The sequence below is a fragment of the Sarcophilus harrisii genome, chromosome 2 (assembly GCF_902635505.1).
Source record: "Sarcophilus harrisii chromosome 2, mSarHar1.11, whole genome shotgun sequence".
Taxonomy (NCBI): Eukaryota; Metazoa; Chordata; class Mammalia; order Dasyuromorphia; family Dasyuridae; genus Sarcophilus; species Sarcophilus harrisii.
In genome coordinates, this window is record NC_045427.1 from 510,107,671 (window position 1) to 510,127,227 (window position 19,557).

The following is a 19,557-nucleotide window of genomic DNA, read 5'->3' on the forward strand; positions in this document are numbered from 1 at the left end:
CATCAGTGATCTGCTGGGAATTCATTGCAATACTCTGGGCCTCAATTTCCTCATCTGCAAAATGAGTACCTTGGATTAGATGATCTCTAAAATTCTTCCCACATCAAGTCCTCAAGATCTATTACATCAAATCAACACACTTTACTCCAGAAGTACTTGTAACGGATTAAAGCAAATTAAGAGGAAACTAAGTTAACAAATGTTGGTTAACTAAGTAAATATTTATTGTGCTAGTGAAATATCCTACTAGTGTAGATTATAACAATAGTCAGTAGCTATACATATTATAACAACAAAACTTCAAAGTTCCTCATTATATTCCCTGCCCTGAGGCAACTGGGTTTAAGTGACTTGCCCTGGGTCACACAGCTAGGAAGTGTTAAGTATCTGAGATTAGATTTGAACTCAGGCTCTCCTGACTTCAGGGCTGGTGCTCTATCCACTGCACCACCCAGCTGCCCCCCATTATGTTTTAAAAATGAAACTTTTCTATAATTGTAGGAAGTTTGACCTTTCTCACCAGAGTCCTTTTTCTATTCAAAATATTTGTAATACTCTTCCCTCTCCAGTACTTCCTTCATGTTGTTGTTTAGTTGTTTTTTAGTCACGTCCAACTCTTCTTGCGGTTTTCTTGGCAAAGATATTGGAGTAGTTTGTCATTTTTTTCTCCAGCTCACTTAACAGATGAAGAAACTGTTAAGGTTAAAATGACTTGTACAGATCATACTGCTAATAACAGTCTGAGACCAGATTTTAAGTCAAGGAAGATGAGTCTTCCTGATTCTATGCATGGCACTTTATCTACTATACCAAATATATATATGCATACACATACATCAAAATCATCTTTTTTTTGACATACATTTGTTTATATAATTCCTCTGCTCAAAAATATTCAGTGACTCTCGCTCCCTTACAAAAAAAAAAAAAATCACACTGATGAAGTACCAGATTCAGAAAGAGTGATTCAAAATGTGGAAAATTCACATAAAGAGATTATTATAGTCACAAGGGCCTTTTATTGTCATGAAAGGGCTCACAGACTAATCAAAATTATACTAGGATTGTTTGCCATTTTATTTTCTAATTCATTTTACAGAGAAGGAAACTGAGGCAAACAGGACTAAATGATTTAACCAGTATGCAACCATATTTGCAGTATGCAAGTAAGTATGCAAGACCATATTTGGACTCAGGAAGATAAGTCTTCCTGACTCCAGGACTGGCAACCTATCTGCTACACCACCCAGCTGCCCTGTGAAAGGTTAAGAGAGTCCTAGGTTTATAATCAAAAAACTGGGGTTAAAAGTCATGTGACAGTAAGCAAATCATTCTTTTCTTCCCTCGGTTTCTTTATCTGTGAAATGAGCAAGTTGGATTAAATAACCTCTGAATCCATTTAGTTTTAAATATATGAAACTGGATACATAAAATTCAGAGAATTCTCTTGTAACTTTCAGGTATGAAGAAAAGAACTGTACAACTGAATTGATCAAAATCTCCCCATAGTGTTCCTCATTGATGTGGGGTGGGAAGGAGGGTAAGGAGCAGGGAAAAAGAGAAGAAAAATGAGGTTTTTCCACACCCAGAATCTAATACCTTCAAAATTCCTATACAAAAAATTAGGCTAGTTTTTCCAAGTCAGAATAACAAAAGTAGACTGCAAACTCTTTTTAAGGAAAGGGACAATTTGTTCCTTTGTTATTTCATTTGATGCCTTGAAAACAGTAGGCAATTAATAAATATTTATTGAATTGAATTGAATGGTAATGAGTTAGAATGTTAGCATATATTGAGAAGGCAAACCTATTTTCTGACATGGTGATAAGGAATAATATGATTGATTACACAATATTTGATTAATAATTTTAAGAAGCAATTTTGTTGAGTCATTTTCAGTCATGTCTAACAAGGAAAAAGGAGGATTCCCTAAATTGTAAAAAACTGAAAAATTAAAAAGGGAAAATATTGAATTACAAATGTTCATTTTTACCACATCCTAGAAAAACTAATAAATCTCCATGTTCAGCTCCAGAGAAAAGCTATTGAGAGCAAAGCAAGCTGGTGTAAGAAGAAAGGAATAGTGAAACTTTCCAATTATCTTTCAAAGCAGAATTTCTTCCTGCTAGGTAGTCTTTCTAAATCATGTAATTTGGGAATTAGAATTCATTTATCTTGAGTCAAAACATCAAGTTTAGTAAAGTATGTTGCTACTCAGGAAGGGACATCTTTAAGACCTAATGGGAATACACTTATTAGTTCATTTCTTGAAAAAAAGAAATGGGGTCACAAAGAGTTGGATATGACAAAATCTCAATGAGATTGTTCTTTTGGGGCCCCATTTTTTTCTCAGTTTTAAAACAAGAACTCCCAAAATGTCTTCTATTTCTGAAGCTGTGATTATGTGACCATTAGTCTTTGGATAATTGGTCCGGATAATTGAAGCAGCTAGGTGGCACACTGGATAGAACATCATTCCTGGAGTCAGAAGGACCTGAGCTCAAATGTGACCTCAAACACTTCCTAGTTATGTAATCCTGGAGAACGTATTTAATCTTGTTTCTCTCACTTTCTTCATTTGGAAAATGAGCTAGAAAAGGAAATGGCAAACTATTTCTGAATTTTTCCCAAGAAAACCCCAAATGGGATTCCTTAATTCATTGTGGGATCTTGGACTAGTAATTTAATCTCAATTCCCTTATCTATCACATGGCTATTATAATATCAGCCTAGAGAGACAGTGTAAGTGACCTAGTGATTGGAGGATGTGCCTCTGACACATACTGGCTATATGATCATGAAATCATGACTTGTCCCAGAAAATCTCCTAATGTTATGAATGATGAAGGAGTTATAGATTGGTGAGGGGAGTTTCCACAGTAGGATGAAATTACCAATGCAGCTACCCTTCCCTGAGCCCATTCCCTGTAAATAAGACAAAAAATCTTAACTCTGCCCTATTTGCCGAATTAGACTGGAGTAAAATTATATATAGTAATAATAACAAAACAAGAACAAAAACAGACAAAAACTCAGAAATAAAAGTGCTTAAAATTGCACAAATATATGTAACTTACATATAAATCTAAAATTATGTGAGTCGTTTATCACTAAAATACTCATTCTATGAATATAAGGTCCCATGGAGTATATGTTTCTATTAATCATTCAAGATAATTACCCTGATGGACAATTCCTGCATATTTGGCCAGAGGAGTCTCTGCATAGTTGTATCAAAAACAGGAATATTAGTAAGAATTTTTTTAAAAGGAAAGTCATAAATGCCAATGCCTAAGCTCTAAGACAGATGAAATGGTTTGGAAATCTTTTCATATTATGTGACAAAGTAGATGTTTTCTTGGAAAATGAAGACTTCCAAAACTTGTAAAGTTTTTCTTTATGTAGAGACCGACCATAGATAGCATCATAGATCCAAGGCATGGAGGAGGCCTTACAGTCATTTGACCAACTTCCTCATTTTTTGAGTTTTTAATATATGATTATTTATTTATATATTAACATTTTGAAAATAAAGTTTTTATATGAAAAAAATAATATTAATTTTTATTTTATTTTGAGGTCCAAATTTTCTCCCAACCTCCCCATTTTACTGATGCAGAAACTAAGACCCAGATGAGGAAGTTTACTCAGTATATTGGGCCTTTTCGGGATCCCAGCATCAGTCTCCTCACTCTTCATCCATAGTGCAATTCAAACTATAATTCCTCTAAATCAGATTTTATACTCCTTAAAGACAGGTACAATGTTTTAAATTTGTCCAGACCTGGACAAAGCATCCTTTCCTCCCCCATGTTAACATAGTTCAATGAGCACTATAACTCAATATGAAATTCGTTGAATTGAAACAAAAGAAATTACGCTTTATCATAACATTCCTAGTAAAATGTCTACAGGAAAATTCCACCTGTAACTTAAACATTTTCAAAGTCCCAGGTTAAAATCCAGGGGCTACATTCTCATATAATGGTACATTGATTTTATATAAGCTTTAAAGGTTTACAGAGTACTTTTCTATAGGATCTCATCTGATCCTTGAAGCTACTCTGTGTGGTAGATCCTAAAGATCAATTCAAATGTCTATTAGCAAAGACCAAACAAGAGTCCTGCTTAGTTACTTTTGAATCCCAAAATCAAGCTCTTAGTTTTCCCTTCTTCCTTCCTTCCACCAAAGCTTCCATTTTTATCTTTTTTCTCTTTCCCTTTCAATTCAGTTCAACAAAATACTTATAAAGCTCATTGTGTTATCACAAGATAAAAAGCAATCCTCAAGAAGGATCTGATCACCAAATACAAAAAAATAAGAGTCAAGGTAGAATGTGACAAAGGGGTAAAAGAAAGATCCAGACAAAATGATGACTTTGAGATAAGAACATTTGAAAAGGAGCAGATCACTTTTAGCTGGGGGACGGAGGGAAGACTTCATAGAAGAAAAGTACAACCTGTGCCAGGGATAGTAGGAAAAGACAGAATTTAAGGGATAAGATGTGGAGAAAGTGTATTTGAGCAGAGGGAATGGTATATGGAAAATTCATGGAGATGAAAGAGTGAAAGTATAGCTAAAGAACAAATGATTAATATAATACAATGCAATATAATATAATGTCATGTGATATGATATGATATAATGTGATATATGAAATATGACACAAGTCAGTACAACAGCATAATATTACATAGTAAACATACCATATGATATAGTGAAGGGCCTTAAAATGCTAGACAAAGGAGTTTGCCTTTTTTTTTCTCAAGGTCTAGGAAGCCACTTAAGGGTTTCTGATCAAGGAATGGCATGGTCAGGCATACCATGAACCTGATTCTAGAATTCAGTGCAATTCAACAAAGTTTCCACTGCATGTGAACAATGGTCCCCATGATGGTTAATGACAATAAAAGTATTTCACACAATTCAACAATGACTCTTTCCTCAATTCCCTGCACTTATTTTTTTAAAGGACTAATTATTTTATGAGACTTTAAACTGTTCCATCAATATCTCTAAGAAGGATTCATGGCAAGTCAAATAATGTTTCCAGAGAACCACAAATGTAGCATTAATTTTGGCTTTTTAGGACTTTTCAGGAAGTCCTAATTAATCTAAATAATACATGAACAAATTAAACTTTGAGAAACCCAACACATATTGGAACAATTTGAATGACATATCAATAAAAATAGTGTCTGAATTCATATGTTCTCAGGAGAAAAGTGATATATAGATAGGTCATTAGCCTAATGAGGAAAGCTATTAATGCCCAGCAGCGGCTATAATGAAAAGAAAGTATAAGGAGGATAAGGACAAGTTTCCCAAAAAAACCCTACTAGAATCTGGAAGAAATTATTTTAGTGGCACAAATTAAGCAAAAACCAATCAATGATTTCTATTTGTTCACCTATAACAGCTTTTAATATGGTGTTCACAGACCCCAGATGTAATCCATGGAAAGCTTATAGAAGGACTGTGAATTTGGATGGGAAAAAAAACGATATAGATAGTTACTTTCATTAATCTTTTGCTGAAATTTAGCATTTCTTTCTGTTATCAATTTTAAAAATAACAACATTTATATGAGAAAGCAATCAATAGTCTTCACCAGAATATCAGAGGTCCATGATCCAAAAAAAAGAAATTAATAACCCACAGCTTTAGCAATGTGTTCCCTCTCTTTTTAGTCCCCATATTCCTTAATTATCAATAAACCTTCCATTACCTCCTATTCATTATGAAAGGAAATAAATTCTAGAATTTACCAGTTATACACATACATAGAAATAAAATGAAATTAATTTTATAAAGAAATTTTTATTGGGTATCTCTTTTCTTCATCAAACATTACTAGTTTTGAAATACTTCAACAGGATAATATAATTATTTACCAAATAATTCTCACACACTCTTGAAAGGCTTCAGGTAATTCCTGAAGGAGCGGGTATGTGTACTTCAGGTTGGGTACATTGCCTTAGACATTCAATAGTCTATAATCAAGCCAATTAAATATAGGATTTTATTATTAGTGACAGCAAGCATGATATAGTACAAAATAGTATGGATTTGAATTCAGAAGGCCTTGATTCAAAATCCCACTCTTCCACATACCAACTGTGTGATGCTGGGTAAATAAGTAACTACTCTGCTTGACTTATTTTTTCATCTGCAAAATGAAGGTATTGTACTACAAATTTTCTAAGGTCCCATCCCATTCTAAATCCTGAATTTAGCAAGTTTTAGTTAAAGTTTACTAAAATCCCCTAACTGTTGAGATGTCCCTGTGGGAAAACAGATGACGTTTCCCTTCAAACTAGTTCCTTACTACTACTTTATCTGGGTTCCTTCTTCCTTCTCTAATGGCTCCTCTCTTCAATGAAGTCTCTTCTGTTTAGAATCACCACCATCATCATCATCATCAACACACACACACACACCTCAAATGAAATTGACCCAAACCCTTAGACCCTAAGTAACTACACTGTACAACTAATAATAGATATTATGTAAGAATAGATACTCTCCTCAAAAAGAGGTAGTACTATTGGACATCATTCTTACTGGAGATAATGGAGCTTTCAGCAACATCCTCTGATTCAGGATTTGGTTTTCACCTTAAGGTCAATGAAAAGTTTCAGAGGTTTTTTCTGCAGCAACCTAAGTAATGATGGGTTTGATTTGGGGGCAAAATCATTGAACCTTGGCTCTCTTAAGTATCCCAAAGTTGGAATTTAAACATCTATTGAGATAGAGATTAGATGACAGGTAGGTAAACAGACAGATATGAGAGAAAAAGAAAGACAGATAGACAGACAAACATAAATAGAGAAAGAGAGACAGAGAGAGACAGAGAGAGAGAGAGAGAGAGAGAGAGAGAGAGAGAGAGAGAGAGAGAGAGAATTTTAGTTCAGTGCTAAACTGACAGAATTGCCTTAGCTAAGTCTCCTGGATAAGCAATTAAATAAAAGGCTCTTAACAGGGAGGATGTCAAAATCTTATTTTAGAAAGAAAAATGAATGTCTTTTGATAAATAAAACCAATCTAAACACATAAAAAAATTTCCAGCTATCCTTATCTAATCATTTATTTGCATGCAATGAAATATGATGTTCCCTAAGGATAAACAAAATTATAAGTAATATCACTCACAAGAGATTTCTCCACTTGAGATGGCAAAATGGTTCTTTAAGGGACTTTTTCCTTTCATATCACATGCTACCTAAAGATAATAGAAATCTAAGGCCTGTTTTATATTTGTTATTTAATGAACCTTAAAACTGTGAGACTTTAAATGTATATCTTTATTTTAGAAGCTCCTAAGGTGGTTATCATTTTTCTAATTATCCATTTTACATTGGACCATTTTTTGAAACTAATATTTGCAAATTGTATTTATTTTAGAGTTCAGGACATCACTGGAATGGCTTTTTCCCCTTTTTCTTGTTTTACCCTGGGGTAAGGAACTACAATCCTAAATTATCAAGAAAGAAGAAAAAACAAATATTATCGTAATTTGTGCTCAGGATTTTAAAATTTGCTTTGCCTCACTGCCTGGAATATATATGCAAGTTTAGGGTTCCGGGCTAAAAAACAAAAGAGTAAAACTTTTAGGAATGTTCACAGATATCTGATTTTACAAGTTTGGGGGAAAGTGCTTTCCTTTGGATTAGTGTTTATGGGAGTTGTTTTTCAGGCAAGAAATGAAGTGCCTCCTCCCCACAAATTAAAGAATCAGGTTGCAATCCATTCTTTCATTTCTAATTGTTTTTCTTTGTAATAAGTGGGAAAGTGGATACCAGATAAAAGTCGTCTACAGCCAAGACTTCACATTAAAGGCTCCAATTAGCTATAAATCAGTTGTCTTTCCTACAGCAGCCGGCAAGAGAGGAAAGGGGAGGAGGTAGAAGGAGGAGTAAGAGTCCAACTGAACAAGAGAACCTGAGGAGTCTCAAAATTAAAACCTGAGACAGATACCTGCTCCAGCACTAACTTTAGCTCTTTGAGGAAGCTGTACAAAAAACGGGGCCAAAATTAGAACAGAAAAACCAAATCCCAATAGGCCGATAAGGAATCTTTTTCCCCGTGGACCTATAAAGTCATCATTATTTTTCTCTAGTCCACAACCACTGAAAATTGTTGGGTATTCATTTTTATTTTTAATTAGAATGATATTTCAATATTGAGGAAGTTGGGGACCAAAGCTTTTATGTTTGGAAATTTCTCCATCCCCTCCCCGCCCCCTGCTTTGTTCCCTCTTTGCAAAATTTGAGAAAAGATTGGCAGGATTGTTATGCAAAGACGGTTAAATCGCTGTAACCATTAATAACTTTTCATTCTACCTTTCTTCCCTGATTTGTCACCTCCTCCACCTCATCCCCCTAAAAACCCTAACAGGTAGACAAAATCTATTCGTCATTTATAATGTGAATTATCGTCATTTGGTTCCTAAACCTCAATACAAGTGAAAGCTTTTATAATTTAACACTTTAATTCAGTTTTTTTAATTTACCATAAACCGTAAAGTGAGGGAAAAAAAAAAAACTGATCTACCTACTAAATAGAGTTTCACCATGAAACGTTTGCCAGAAAACATCTTTCAGTGTTGGCCTTCTTAAAAAATTAAAGGATGAAACTTTTTTTTTAGAGGAAGAAAATCATGAAACAAAATAGACAAATCCAGGATGACGAGTTTTGTTTTTGTTTTTTAAACCAAGTACAAGAAATCTGTCATAGTATTTCTTCCCTTTATTTTATTTTTTAAGTGTCACTTACAAACCTCCCAGGAAGTATGGTTTAATTTTTAGCTAATAATTTTCGATGGAGAAAAAAAGGTAGAAAGAAATTCTAAGGACGACTAAATTCTATTAACAACAGTTAAAAGAAGAAAGTGTATTCTTTTTTATCTTAGGAATGAAAAAACCTTCTAGATTTTGGCTCCCAAGATGTTAAAGTTGGTTATAAAAACTTGAACTCCAAAGTGAACCTGCTAGCATACACTTAAAATGCTTAGTTTTTAAGGTTCTTAGAGAAAAGTCACTTTCTGCAAAATTCAAATGAAATGCTGGCAAGTATCAGAGCTACGTTATATTATTAGTGTTCTTGCAATTCTTTAAATAAGCACAATATTTTCCGTCTTCAAAATTTTCTACCGGAAAAAAAGAGACACCCACAACAATGTTAATTCAAGGGCAAAATTAGCTGTGAGACTTCGTCCAACGTAAAAAAGTCTGGCAGAAAGGAGCGCCCTTGGAGTACTTAAAGATGTGAAAAACCAAGAAGCCCCTTGGGGCAAAGAAGTTTAGCTGGAAAAGAAGACCCTTTCCTTTAACTCTGAAAAGTTGAGGTTGTTCATAAAACTTTCTCTGAGCAGTTAGAAGCAAAAGGAATAAATGTATGAGGATCACTAGAATAGCAAAAGGGAGAAAAGAGGCTATCCTGCATCCACCAGCTTGGAGCTTCCCAGGATCTCTGCGAATCTGCTAAGAGTCCTTGTGGCACAAAGCAGTTTCTTTGGTAATTCAGTCGCAGGATCTGGGGAGGTCAGACAAGAATGAACCTCTAGGCTCTTTCAGCTCATTGCTTCCCCTCCTCCCCAAATTAATCAATTAAAAAAAAAACCCTCCTCCAGAAGGGAGCCCGGGCAGAAGAGGACAGTGGTGTCTACTTACCTTGGTATATTTGATCTCAAGGTTGAGTGTGGGCGAAGGTAAAAGGTGCAGTGATGCCATCAGTGCGGTAGGGTCTGCCTTCACTTCTCCAGGCATCTCAATTTTACTAGAAGTCATGATCTTGGGGTTTCCTAGCACACACCCCTTTTCCCTTGCCTTGGATTTTCTCTAGCTCTCATATATAGAGAGAGGCAAGTGTGTATATGTGTATATATATAATATATATGTCCCGGGGATCGGTGTGGAAGATTTAGCTCTCGCTCTGTATATAGGCAGGTGTCAAGCTGGGTCTCTTCTTATTGGACATGAGGGCAGAGGCAAGGGGGGCTGGTCCATCCTACCTAGGACGATAGAATTAAAATCCTCTATTTACATAAACCACTCAGCTCCGATCAGGGAGAAAGGCTTAAGTCAATCAGCACGCAACAGGTCACGGACGCGCGCTTGGTCAAGTCCACCCCGCCCCTCCTCCACCCCCACTGCCCCCACCGTGTCCCCTACCCCCACATCCCTCACTTTTCCCAATTACTGCTCCCCAGATCCAAAGTATCCCCTCCGTGGACTCCCATCCCCCAATCCTGACAGAAAGATGGGGAGGGTGGGGAGAAGAGCCCTAGGATCTTAGGTACTTGGGAGAGAGGGAGGCGGGATGGGGGCGGGCCGAGTGGAGAGATTTATCCCCTCATCCTTTAAGCAGAATTAGCACCTCGGAACTAGGCGCACCTGGGAAGAAACCTTAGGGGGTGCATAAGCAGAGAGTCTTCACTTAAGAGAGCGGAGTTGGCTAGTTTTGGAGAAGTGAATTAGCAACCAAGTGCTAAATAGGGGGAGGGGGAGGATAGAGAACAAGGGGGGCTGTGGGAAGTGACCCAACTGTTTTTGCCCTGGCCAATGAAGCTTGTAAAAACTCTCTCCGCAAGCTGTTTCCCCGGCTCTCGCTGGGGGCCTGCAGGAGGGAGCGCAGGTTGCGCTCCCCTTGTTCCTCGCAGCGGTCCAGGATCTGGGTACAACTTTCCCTTAGGGTGCGGAAGGAGACCAGAGCGTGATGCCCAAGGTAACTGCCAGGGCTAGTAGCACTTCCCTGCGTGTCCCCAGTTCGGGGTGCGCTTCTCCAGCTGGGGCTTGGGTTAACGGCTTCGGAGAGAAGCCTAGACGTGACGTGGAACTGGTTTCTCCCTCTCAGGAAAGAAGTGGGAAAGGCATTATCCATTTCTTTAGTATCCTGGAGTTCCACATAAACTCACACACACACACACACACACACACACACACACACACACACTAGCATTCACGCTAGCCTAAGTGGTGGAACTCCGCAGTCTTTCCCAAAGAGGCACTGAAGGCAGAAGGAGAAATCCTCGCCACCCCAATCTTAGACTAGAAGTAAAACGACACTGGAGCTGAGTTGGGAAGGGATGGGGTGGACACTTCCCCTCGAGAAACTTCCCTCGCCAAAATGTCTAACATGCTGAAGCCCTCTACTTTAGGTAGCCGGAGCCCCGCAAGCTTTAGTGCCAGATGAAAACTTTCTCCTCCCTTTGTCAAAAGTTGCACACGCCCTCTGTCCACCCCCCCCCCCCCCCCCCCCCCCCCCCCCCCCCCCCCCCCCCCCCCCCCCCCCCCCCCCCCCCCCCAGCTCTGTCCCGGGACCCAGGCGTTCTGGGCATTTTCTCCTGTTAAGCTGCTGCCCTCTGCCGGACCCAGAACTCACTGAAGAGAGGACCAAGGCTTGCACACCAGGCTGGAAAAGGTTCCTTAGTCCCACTATTCTGGCTTTCTTATCTTTCTCCTTAATTTCCTGCTTTTCTTTTTTTCTTTCCTTTCCTTTTCTTTCTTTCTTTCCTTTTCCTTTCTTTCTTCCTTTCCTTCCTTTCTTTCTTTTTTCTTCGCAAAAGCCCTTCTTCGTGTTTTTTATTTGTATCACTGACCCTAAATCCAATGAATTTATGACTCCACGCTCCACATCCAGGCTTCTTTGCTTTGTGATTCCCTTTTCTATCCATTAATCTTTCTTTTTATTTACTTTTTACATTCCTTACCCTTTTGTTTGCCTGTAAAAAAAAAAAAAGCCATCTTCCCCTTCCTCTCCCCACCAAATTTAGAGAATACCACAGCCTCTCCTGGGCTCAGTCTTTAAATGTGGAGCAGAAAGTATGGAGGGGGGAGAGGCACTTTTTCTTCCTCCCTTAAACCAAGTCCCCTAACCTCAGCCTGACAAGAATTATGGGATTATGCTCTCAGCTTCTCACTTTGGAGGTAAAGCACATTCCCCATACCACTTAAGAAACAATTGAAATTACAATTCCATTGGTTTTAGAAAACAATTGGGTAGCCCCTGTTATTTGTCCTTTCTATATCAAACCTGTTCATCTGAATGTCAACCTGAATTATGGAAGTCTAATTACCATCCAGGCCCTTAATGAAAAGGAGTTAAAAATGAAAGAGAAAACTTGAGTTTTTTGGTAGCTCACCCATACAAAATTCCAGTGTCATAAAGTCTAGATTATTTTACTTGTTTAAGGAAATATTACTAGTTTGAAAGGAGATGGGAAAATCCTTAGTGGTTTGCCAAAACTCCACTGGCACACAAAAGCTACTTTACATTAAGTGAATGAGTAAAGATGTAGGTGAAGAGAGGATTTATTTACGTGGAAAAAGCAAAATCTGGTTGGTTTAGGGGGAAAGGAGATAATAAGAAGGTAGAAACCTTCCTGGGAAAAAAATGACTATGGAATAATTCAAAAAAATTTATTAAGCACTTACTATGTGCAGAATATTCCATTAGGAATGGAGGACTATACAAAGGAATTCACAGTCTAGAAGGAGAGGGTATATTGGTATAAATTGAAAATGAAATCATTAATTAATTGAATTGTTATGTTATATATTAACATAATAAAATGAAGCCTTGCCAAGGACTAGTCAATATACTTTTAAAGTACTTTACAAAGTACTAACACTTGAAAAGGGGAAAGAAAAATTTTGATTTAAAAAAAATCTCCCTAAAATTTAAAAAAAGAGAGAAGCACATAGCTTAGTAGTTTGGGCATTGGACTTGGAGTGAGAAAGTCCTGTATGCAAATCTAGCCTCAGTTTCTTACTTAAACTATGTGATTTGGGTAAAACCTCTCAATACCTCAGTTTCTTCATCTGACCTCAAAAGTTTCTGTAAGCTCTAAATCTATGAATTTATGATCTTCACTAATGTCCTTCACTGGGAGCTTCACAGAATGATGAAATCAGAGGTCTAGTGTAAAAAAAAGAGAAATTTCTTTCCATTCTGTATCCTGAAGGCCTAGCATCATACCTGACACATTGTTTAATAAATGTTTTTTGATTCATTGCTCAGAAAAGAATGCATTTTCCTATACATTCCAAAAAGTACTACTCTGGAAAGATCATTCTAAAAGATCATTTTATTAAGTAAAATATCTATACTATCCTTGCATTTTCTGATTAATTCATAGTAATAACACCTGACACATAGTGTGTTAGCATTTGCAAAGCACTTTTCAAACCTATCCCATTTGAGACTCATAACATTGTGAGATCCCCTGTGTTATTTTTGTCCCCATTTTTGTTGTCCAATCATATTTTTCAGTTGTGTCAACTCTTTGTGACTCCATTTGGGGCATTCTTGAAAAAGGTACTGGAATGGTTTGCTATTTCCTTCTCCCAGATGAAGAAACTGAGATAAGTAAGGCTATATGATTTGCCCAAGGTAACATATCTAGTAAGTGTTTGAGGTCAGATTTGAATTCACTAAGGCCCTTCTTCATGATTCCAGGCCTGATACTCTGAAACAAACTTAGAGAAATTAACTGATTTGTCCATAGCTAGTACTGTGTTATAGTCAGAATTCATAGATTTCCCTTTAGATTGTAAAACTGTAAAACAAGATAATGTCCTGTATGACTTTTATATTCTATATATCTTAATATATTATTTTATATCCTGTATTTCCTAATATTGTTTTGATCATGTTTAATTATTATTACTAATCAATTCAAGCAAAAAACTTAATATACCCCCATTTAACTTAAATCAACAAATCTTTATTAAGGCTTACTATATTCCACAAGGAATAGCTAGGTGATCCAGTGGATAGAGTGCAGGACATGAAGTCTGATTCTTCTTTTTGAATTCCAATCTAATTTACTAGCTGTGTGACCCTGAGCAAATCACTTAACCTTATTTGCCTCAGTTTCCTCATCTGTCAAATGAACTGAAGAAGGAAATGGCAAACTACATCGTTATCTTTGCCAAGAAAACTCCAAATAAGATCACAAAGGGTCAGAAACAATTGAAAAATAATTGAATATGTTCAGCAATATTCTCAGTGTGTGTGAAAGTTTCAACATTCTATCATTTTATCTGTAACTTTCTCCATGATAGTGCTTATGCATCTATGATTTGTTTATTCTAATTTAGAGGAATCTAGTTTTGTTTTTCTTTTCTCTCCTTTTTTTAGTTATGAGCCAGTAGTTGGAAATCCCTATGTGTGTGGGTTATGTGGACTTTCTTTTTTCCCAGGGCTCTTTCCCCTATCCCAAACATATAAGGTTCCAAAAAGTAGAACAAGTGGGTCTTTTTAAACTGTGTATCTTCTCCAGTGCTTCATTCAGAGCTTTGTATTCTATAAGCACTTAATAAATGTTGAGGGAGTTAAATAACATTACTCAAATGTAAGCAAATTATATGACTATACAACATTGTTATAGCAACTTTCTCTAACCTTCTACCAAACAAACAAAAACAAAAACCAAAGTGTAACCTTGGTCTATGTCAAGAGAGGATCATAATTTTGGGGGTTTTAATAGCAATCATTTCACTGTACTCTACCATGGGTAGACTGTGTTATTATAAGTTCTTGTTGCCACATTTTGAAAAGGATCTTGAAAGACTGAAGCATATACAGAGGACAACTAGAATGGTGAAGAACTTCAATATCAGGATACATGGGGATCAATTGGAGAAATTGGGAATGGTTTGTTTGGAAAAGAGAAAATGTAAAAGAGCACATATGTTAGGTATTTGTTTTAAGAGTCTGGAATGAAGAAGAGGTGTTAGAATTATTCTGTTTTGTCCCAGAGGCACAACTAAGAGCCATAATGGGTGCAAATTGCAGAGGTACATATTTAGTCCTGATATAAGGAAAAGCTATTAATTAGAACTATGCAAAAATGGATGGGCTGATTGATAAGGGAAGGAACACTTATCTCACATGCTAAAGAAAAAAATCTTTATTCAGATATGAGCTGGAAAAAATTGCCTCTGAAATGTTTTCCAACCCTAAGATTTTGTATTTTAAGACTGCTAGCGTGACACCTAGTGGTCATCTGATGGAGCAGGGAAGAGGGTGTGGTTAGGACCTATTAGCTTAAATATAAGCCAAAAACTATTTGGGTAAAATATACAACTAACTAAGTAAAAACGTTTTCCCTTAAAAATATGAAACATGCTTTATTCTAGAGATCAGGTAGGCAACAGTTGGTTTGTGGTTTGTATATTAAATCTTATTGATTTTCTCTTGTTTTAATAGCAAATAGAGAATAGCTTTTGGCCAAACCACTTATGTTTAAATGTTCAAAAACATATGAAAATAATGCTAAAATCTATTTTTCCTTACTAGAATATTCTATTTTATTTCATTTCAATTAATTAACAGTTAATTTTATCTTTATTCTACTTCCACTGGGGAAAAAAGTAAAACTGTTTATATATAGTTATATTATATACATACATACATATATAGTTAGTTAAGCAAAACAAATTCCTATAGGAACTACATTCAAAAAAGTCTTCTGGTGATTTAGCCTTTGTGCCTCTGTTTCTTCATTTGTAAAATGAGAATTATAATAACACCAAGATAATATTTATAAAATGCTTAGTATACTGGCTGGCACATGTTTATGATTTCAATTCTATTAAACTCTTCATAATCCCATTTGAGGTATTCTTGGTAAAGATACTGCAGTGGTTTGCTAATTCCTTTTCTAAGTCATTTGACAGATGAGGAAACTGAGACAGACAGGGTTGAATGTTTTGCTCAGGGTCACACAGCTAGTAAGTGTCATGGGACAAATTTGAAAGGCCTTCCTGACTATCCACTGTGACACCTAGCTGTACATAGAAGGTACTGTATAAATACTTGTCATCTCTTTCTCTCTCTTTCTGTGTGTGTGTGTGTATATATATATATATATATATATATATATATATACATACACACATACATATATATGTATATATGTGTATATATCTCCAAATATGGATATATATCCATATTTTATATATATACACACATATGTCTTATTCTACATCTTGAGTCCATATTTTCACTTTATTAACCAACATTCCTCTCCTCTTCCTTTTTTTCTGATCTTGGATTTTCCAGTTTCTCACTTCTGCAAACTTGTCCAGAATTACTGCCCACCCCGAAGTATTAACCATGTCTTTCTCAGCTGCTCCTCTTCAAAACCCCATGCTCCCTACTCCCTAATCAGCAACCCATGAGGGCATCTACCTTCTTTAAGATGTCCCTGCTCCATATGGACTTTTAATTCCCAGACTCAGAGCAATACTTCTTAATAAATCCACTCCTTGGCCACCAATGAATCATAACCACATCTTCTCCTACCATCTCCTTATTCTCTGTACATTTAAGGATTTAATGTCTCAGTTCATAGATTTAGAATTTGAAAGGACCTCAGAGGTCATCTTATACAACCTCCTTGATTTCACAGAGAAAAAAAAGGGGCCTGGGGAGCTAAAAAAATTTACTAAAGATCATCCAAATTGTAAAGCTGCGGGGCCAGTATTTGAACCTATGCCCCTTGCCTCAGTATTTTTTTCCGACTGCATTGTTCTACCTCGAGCTTTGTATCTTAAACCTTCTGTTTGTTTTCCTCCTCTTGCCTACATTCTTCCTCTTCTTTCTCCTCTATTTACTCCATCATACATCCATACCTTTTACATTCTCAATATGTTAAAATTGCATGATGCTAGTGGAAAGAGCCCTGGATTTAGTCAGAGCAGTTGGGATTGAATTCCAGATCTGCCACATACTATTTGTATTATTTTGCTTCTCTTGACTCTGTTTTCTTATCAGCAAAATGGGGAGCTTGAGTTACACAAATTCTAAGATTCCTTTCAGTTCTACATTTCTTACCCTATTAACTTTTATAGTGTTTTGTTCTCGCCTCAGAAGAATAATGTGGCCTCTCTTCTGTGTTTCTCTCTTCTGTCCTCTTCAACTACAAATGTTTATTATTTAGAAAAATCTTATATGAAAGTCCCTATCTAAGTGAATTTAACTAGACTATATTTCTTTATGAAAAATTATTTTCCTCATGGATCCTATATTCTATAGTGACATAAGAGAAAGAAAATTCTTGTCCTATGTTTCCCCAACTAAATTATAGCAGATAAGACTATCATTTTAAAATATCAGCTTTGTGCAACTTTTGACTTTGAGATATGAACCTGGAACACTTAGAGGCCTATGTTTCCAAAGCAGCTATCAGAGGAAAACAGGAAAATGCTTTAGAAATCACTGAGGCAAACAAAATATGGAGCACAAAGATTCTTCTTTTAGATGACATTTTTATATTTTTTTAAACTTTAATTTAATTTATTTTTTTTTAGCAATAACAAAATGTCCATCTCAAACTTTGAGCTCTGGTATACACAAGTTATTTCAGTCTCAGGTGGCCCTGCCTAATTGCCTTTGTGTTCCCATTACTAGCCATGCTGACAGCCCACCTTTTCCAATAGATACTTGCATTTTAATTTATCTGCAAAAAATAAATCACACATTATAGCATTTTCCTTCTCTGGGTTAATTGAATCAGTTCCTTAAATGTCTCTAAGCCTAATGATTTGAAAGAGACTCATTATTTGGAATATTTAAAAAAATTACAGCCCCTAGGTTGTGTGCTGAATGATCTCAGTCCTTATTTCAGATATGAATGTTTCCTAATGATCTCATTCATCTCAAATAGGGAGAGGCTGGGTCACTTTATTTGAAATGTTTCCTGAAAAATCTAACAAGAAAGCTTAATGCAAGGTATATTTATAGAGAAATGGCATTTAATTCATTATAAAAGGCTTATAAAGAACTTTATATATTTATATTCATAAATGCTTAATGAAGTATTTTAGACCCATTATAACAGATGCTATAAAAATAAATGCATTTTTAAAATTTTATGTGAATATTAAACTTTTTATAAGAAATCCAAAAGGTCAGTTAATATTCCTTAGCCTTCCAAAGTCCAGAAGAGACCAATGAAGAGGGCTGGAATCATGGTATTTATTAACTATAAAAATGTCCCACAAATTCATTCTTTCTATCCTGATATGGTCTATGGTCACCATTTCCTATGGCAATGAGAGGAAAGAGGAAAGTCCTAATTGGTTGTGACTCAAAAATCACGATTTGAATCAAAACATAACACAATATTTTTTTAATCAATTTTCCATATGCTGGAATCCCTAAGAAATGGTTTTAAAAGTCAACCTGACATGTTTTTGTTATAAAGCCCATTTCTACTGGATATATATTTTAGAGACTTCCAAGTGACTGTTAGGAAGTGCTCAGTGTCCCATCAAAAGTAAAATATTAATAGAAATTCCAACTTTGTAGGCCTTGGAGAGTGATATGAAGAAAGGGATATTACCATCCCTCCCCCCAACCACACCTTCTTGTCTGTGTATAGGAAAAGTTTGTACTTTTAATTTTTAAAAACTTAAATATTATTGATTAAATTTTGTATGTGTCATGAAAGGAAAATTAGAGAGAAAAGCCACTAAATTATTCATACCCTTTGATCCAATGCTCATCATGGGTCATAGACCACTAGAATGACAGTGGCTAAACAAAAACGTTTCATATATAACATAATTTTTTTTCACAACACTGACTTCCTGGTTACTTTTAAGGCCCAACTAAAATGTCTTCTTATCTGAATGTTGTTTCCTCCATGAGATTATAAGTTCTTTGAGGGTAAGGACTGCTTTGCGCTTCTTTTTGTATTCCTAGAACTTAGCACAGTGCTTGGTACACATTAGGTGCTTAATAAATGTTTATTGATTGATTTCTGATAGCAAATGAAGTATCTGAATCACATGAAATATTACTTTAATGTAATAAAGGACAGGATGAATTCAGAGAAACATGGAAAGAACTACATAAAGTAAAGGTGAAAAAAATCAGAATCAGAAAAACAATATACACAATAACATAATGGTGTAATACATAATAACATATTAAGATAACACTAATGTAGCTGAACTAAGAAGACTTGCAATGAACAAGCTTCATTTCAGAAAGGGAGGATAAACACAACCCAACTCTTAATAGAGGACTAGGGGACTCCAATTGCAGAGTGAGGTACATACTTTCAGAAGTGGTTGTCTTATGAGTTTTTCCTCCTCTTCCTTCTTCTTTTTCCTTCTTCTTCTTCTTGTTATAATTTTAATTATTCTTCTTTTTAACAAGGAAGGGATTAAAGGATAGTGAGAAATGGAGAATTTTTGTTCTTTCCTCTGGTAGTGATTAAGAAAAAATATGCTGTAAGCCTCTGGGTAGGGTGAGAGGCTTCTGGACTTGATCTCCCCACTTGGGCCCATGTGTGACCTGAGAATAGAGCCTTTGCTCTTGCCTTTTTGGATGTGTTCTTTCTTTTTCTTAGGTGAAGGAATATCTGACTAGGCTGAGATTCTGTTATCATCAAAAGGTTGGGAGAGTAAGTTGCTAGAGGTCTGGGATCCAGATGCCATGTCAGATTTTTTGAACTACTTATCCTAATAAGAAACAAAGTCCTGAGTGACCAACTTGATACAGCAAAGAAATGATTTAAAGACAGCTAAGAAGGAGTGACA

At 35.9% G+C, this 19,557-nt stretch overlaps 1 protein-coding gene across 1 annotated transcript in view; it reads right to left on the reverse strand.

Moving 5' to 3' along the window:
* Window positions 1–10,064, reverse strand: part of ALDH1A2 (aldehyde dehydrogenase 1 family member A2) — a 111,244-nt gene extending 101,180 nt beyond the window's left edge. Inside the window, exon 1 of the mRNA XM_003755713.3 lies at window positions 9,673–10,064. Within this exon, the coding sequence (XP_003755761.1) occupies window positions 9,673–9,789 (117 nt within the window). The 5' untranslated portion in view covers window positions 9,790–10,064. The remainder of the gene's footprint in view (window positions 1–9,672) is intronic.
* Between the last annotated feature and the right edge of the window lie 9,493 nt (window positions 10,065–19,557).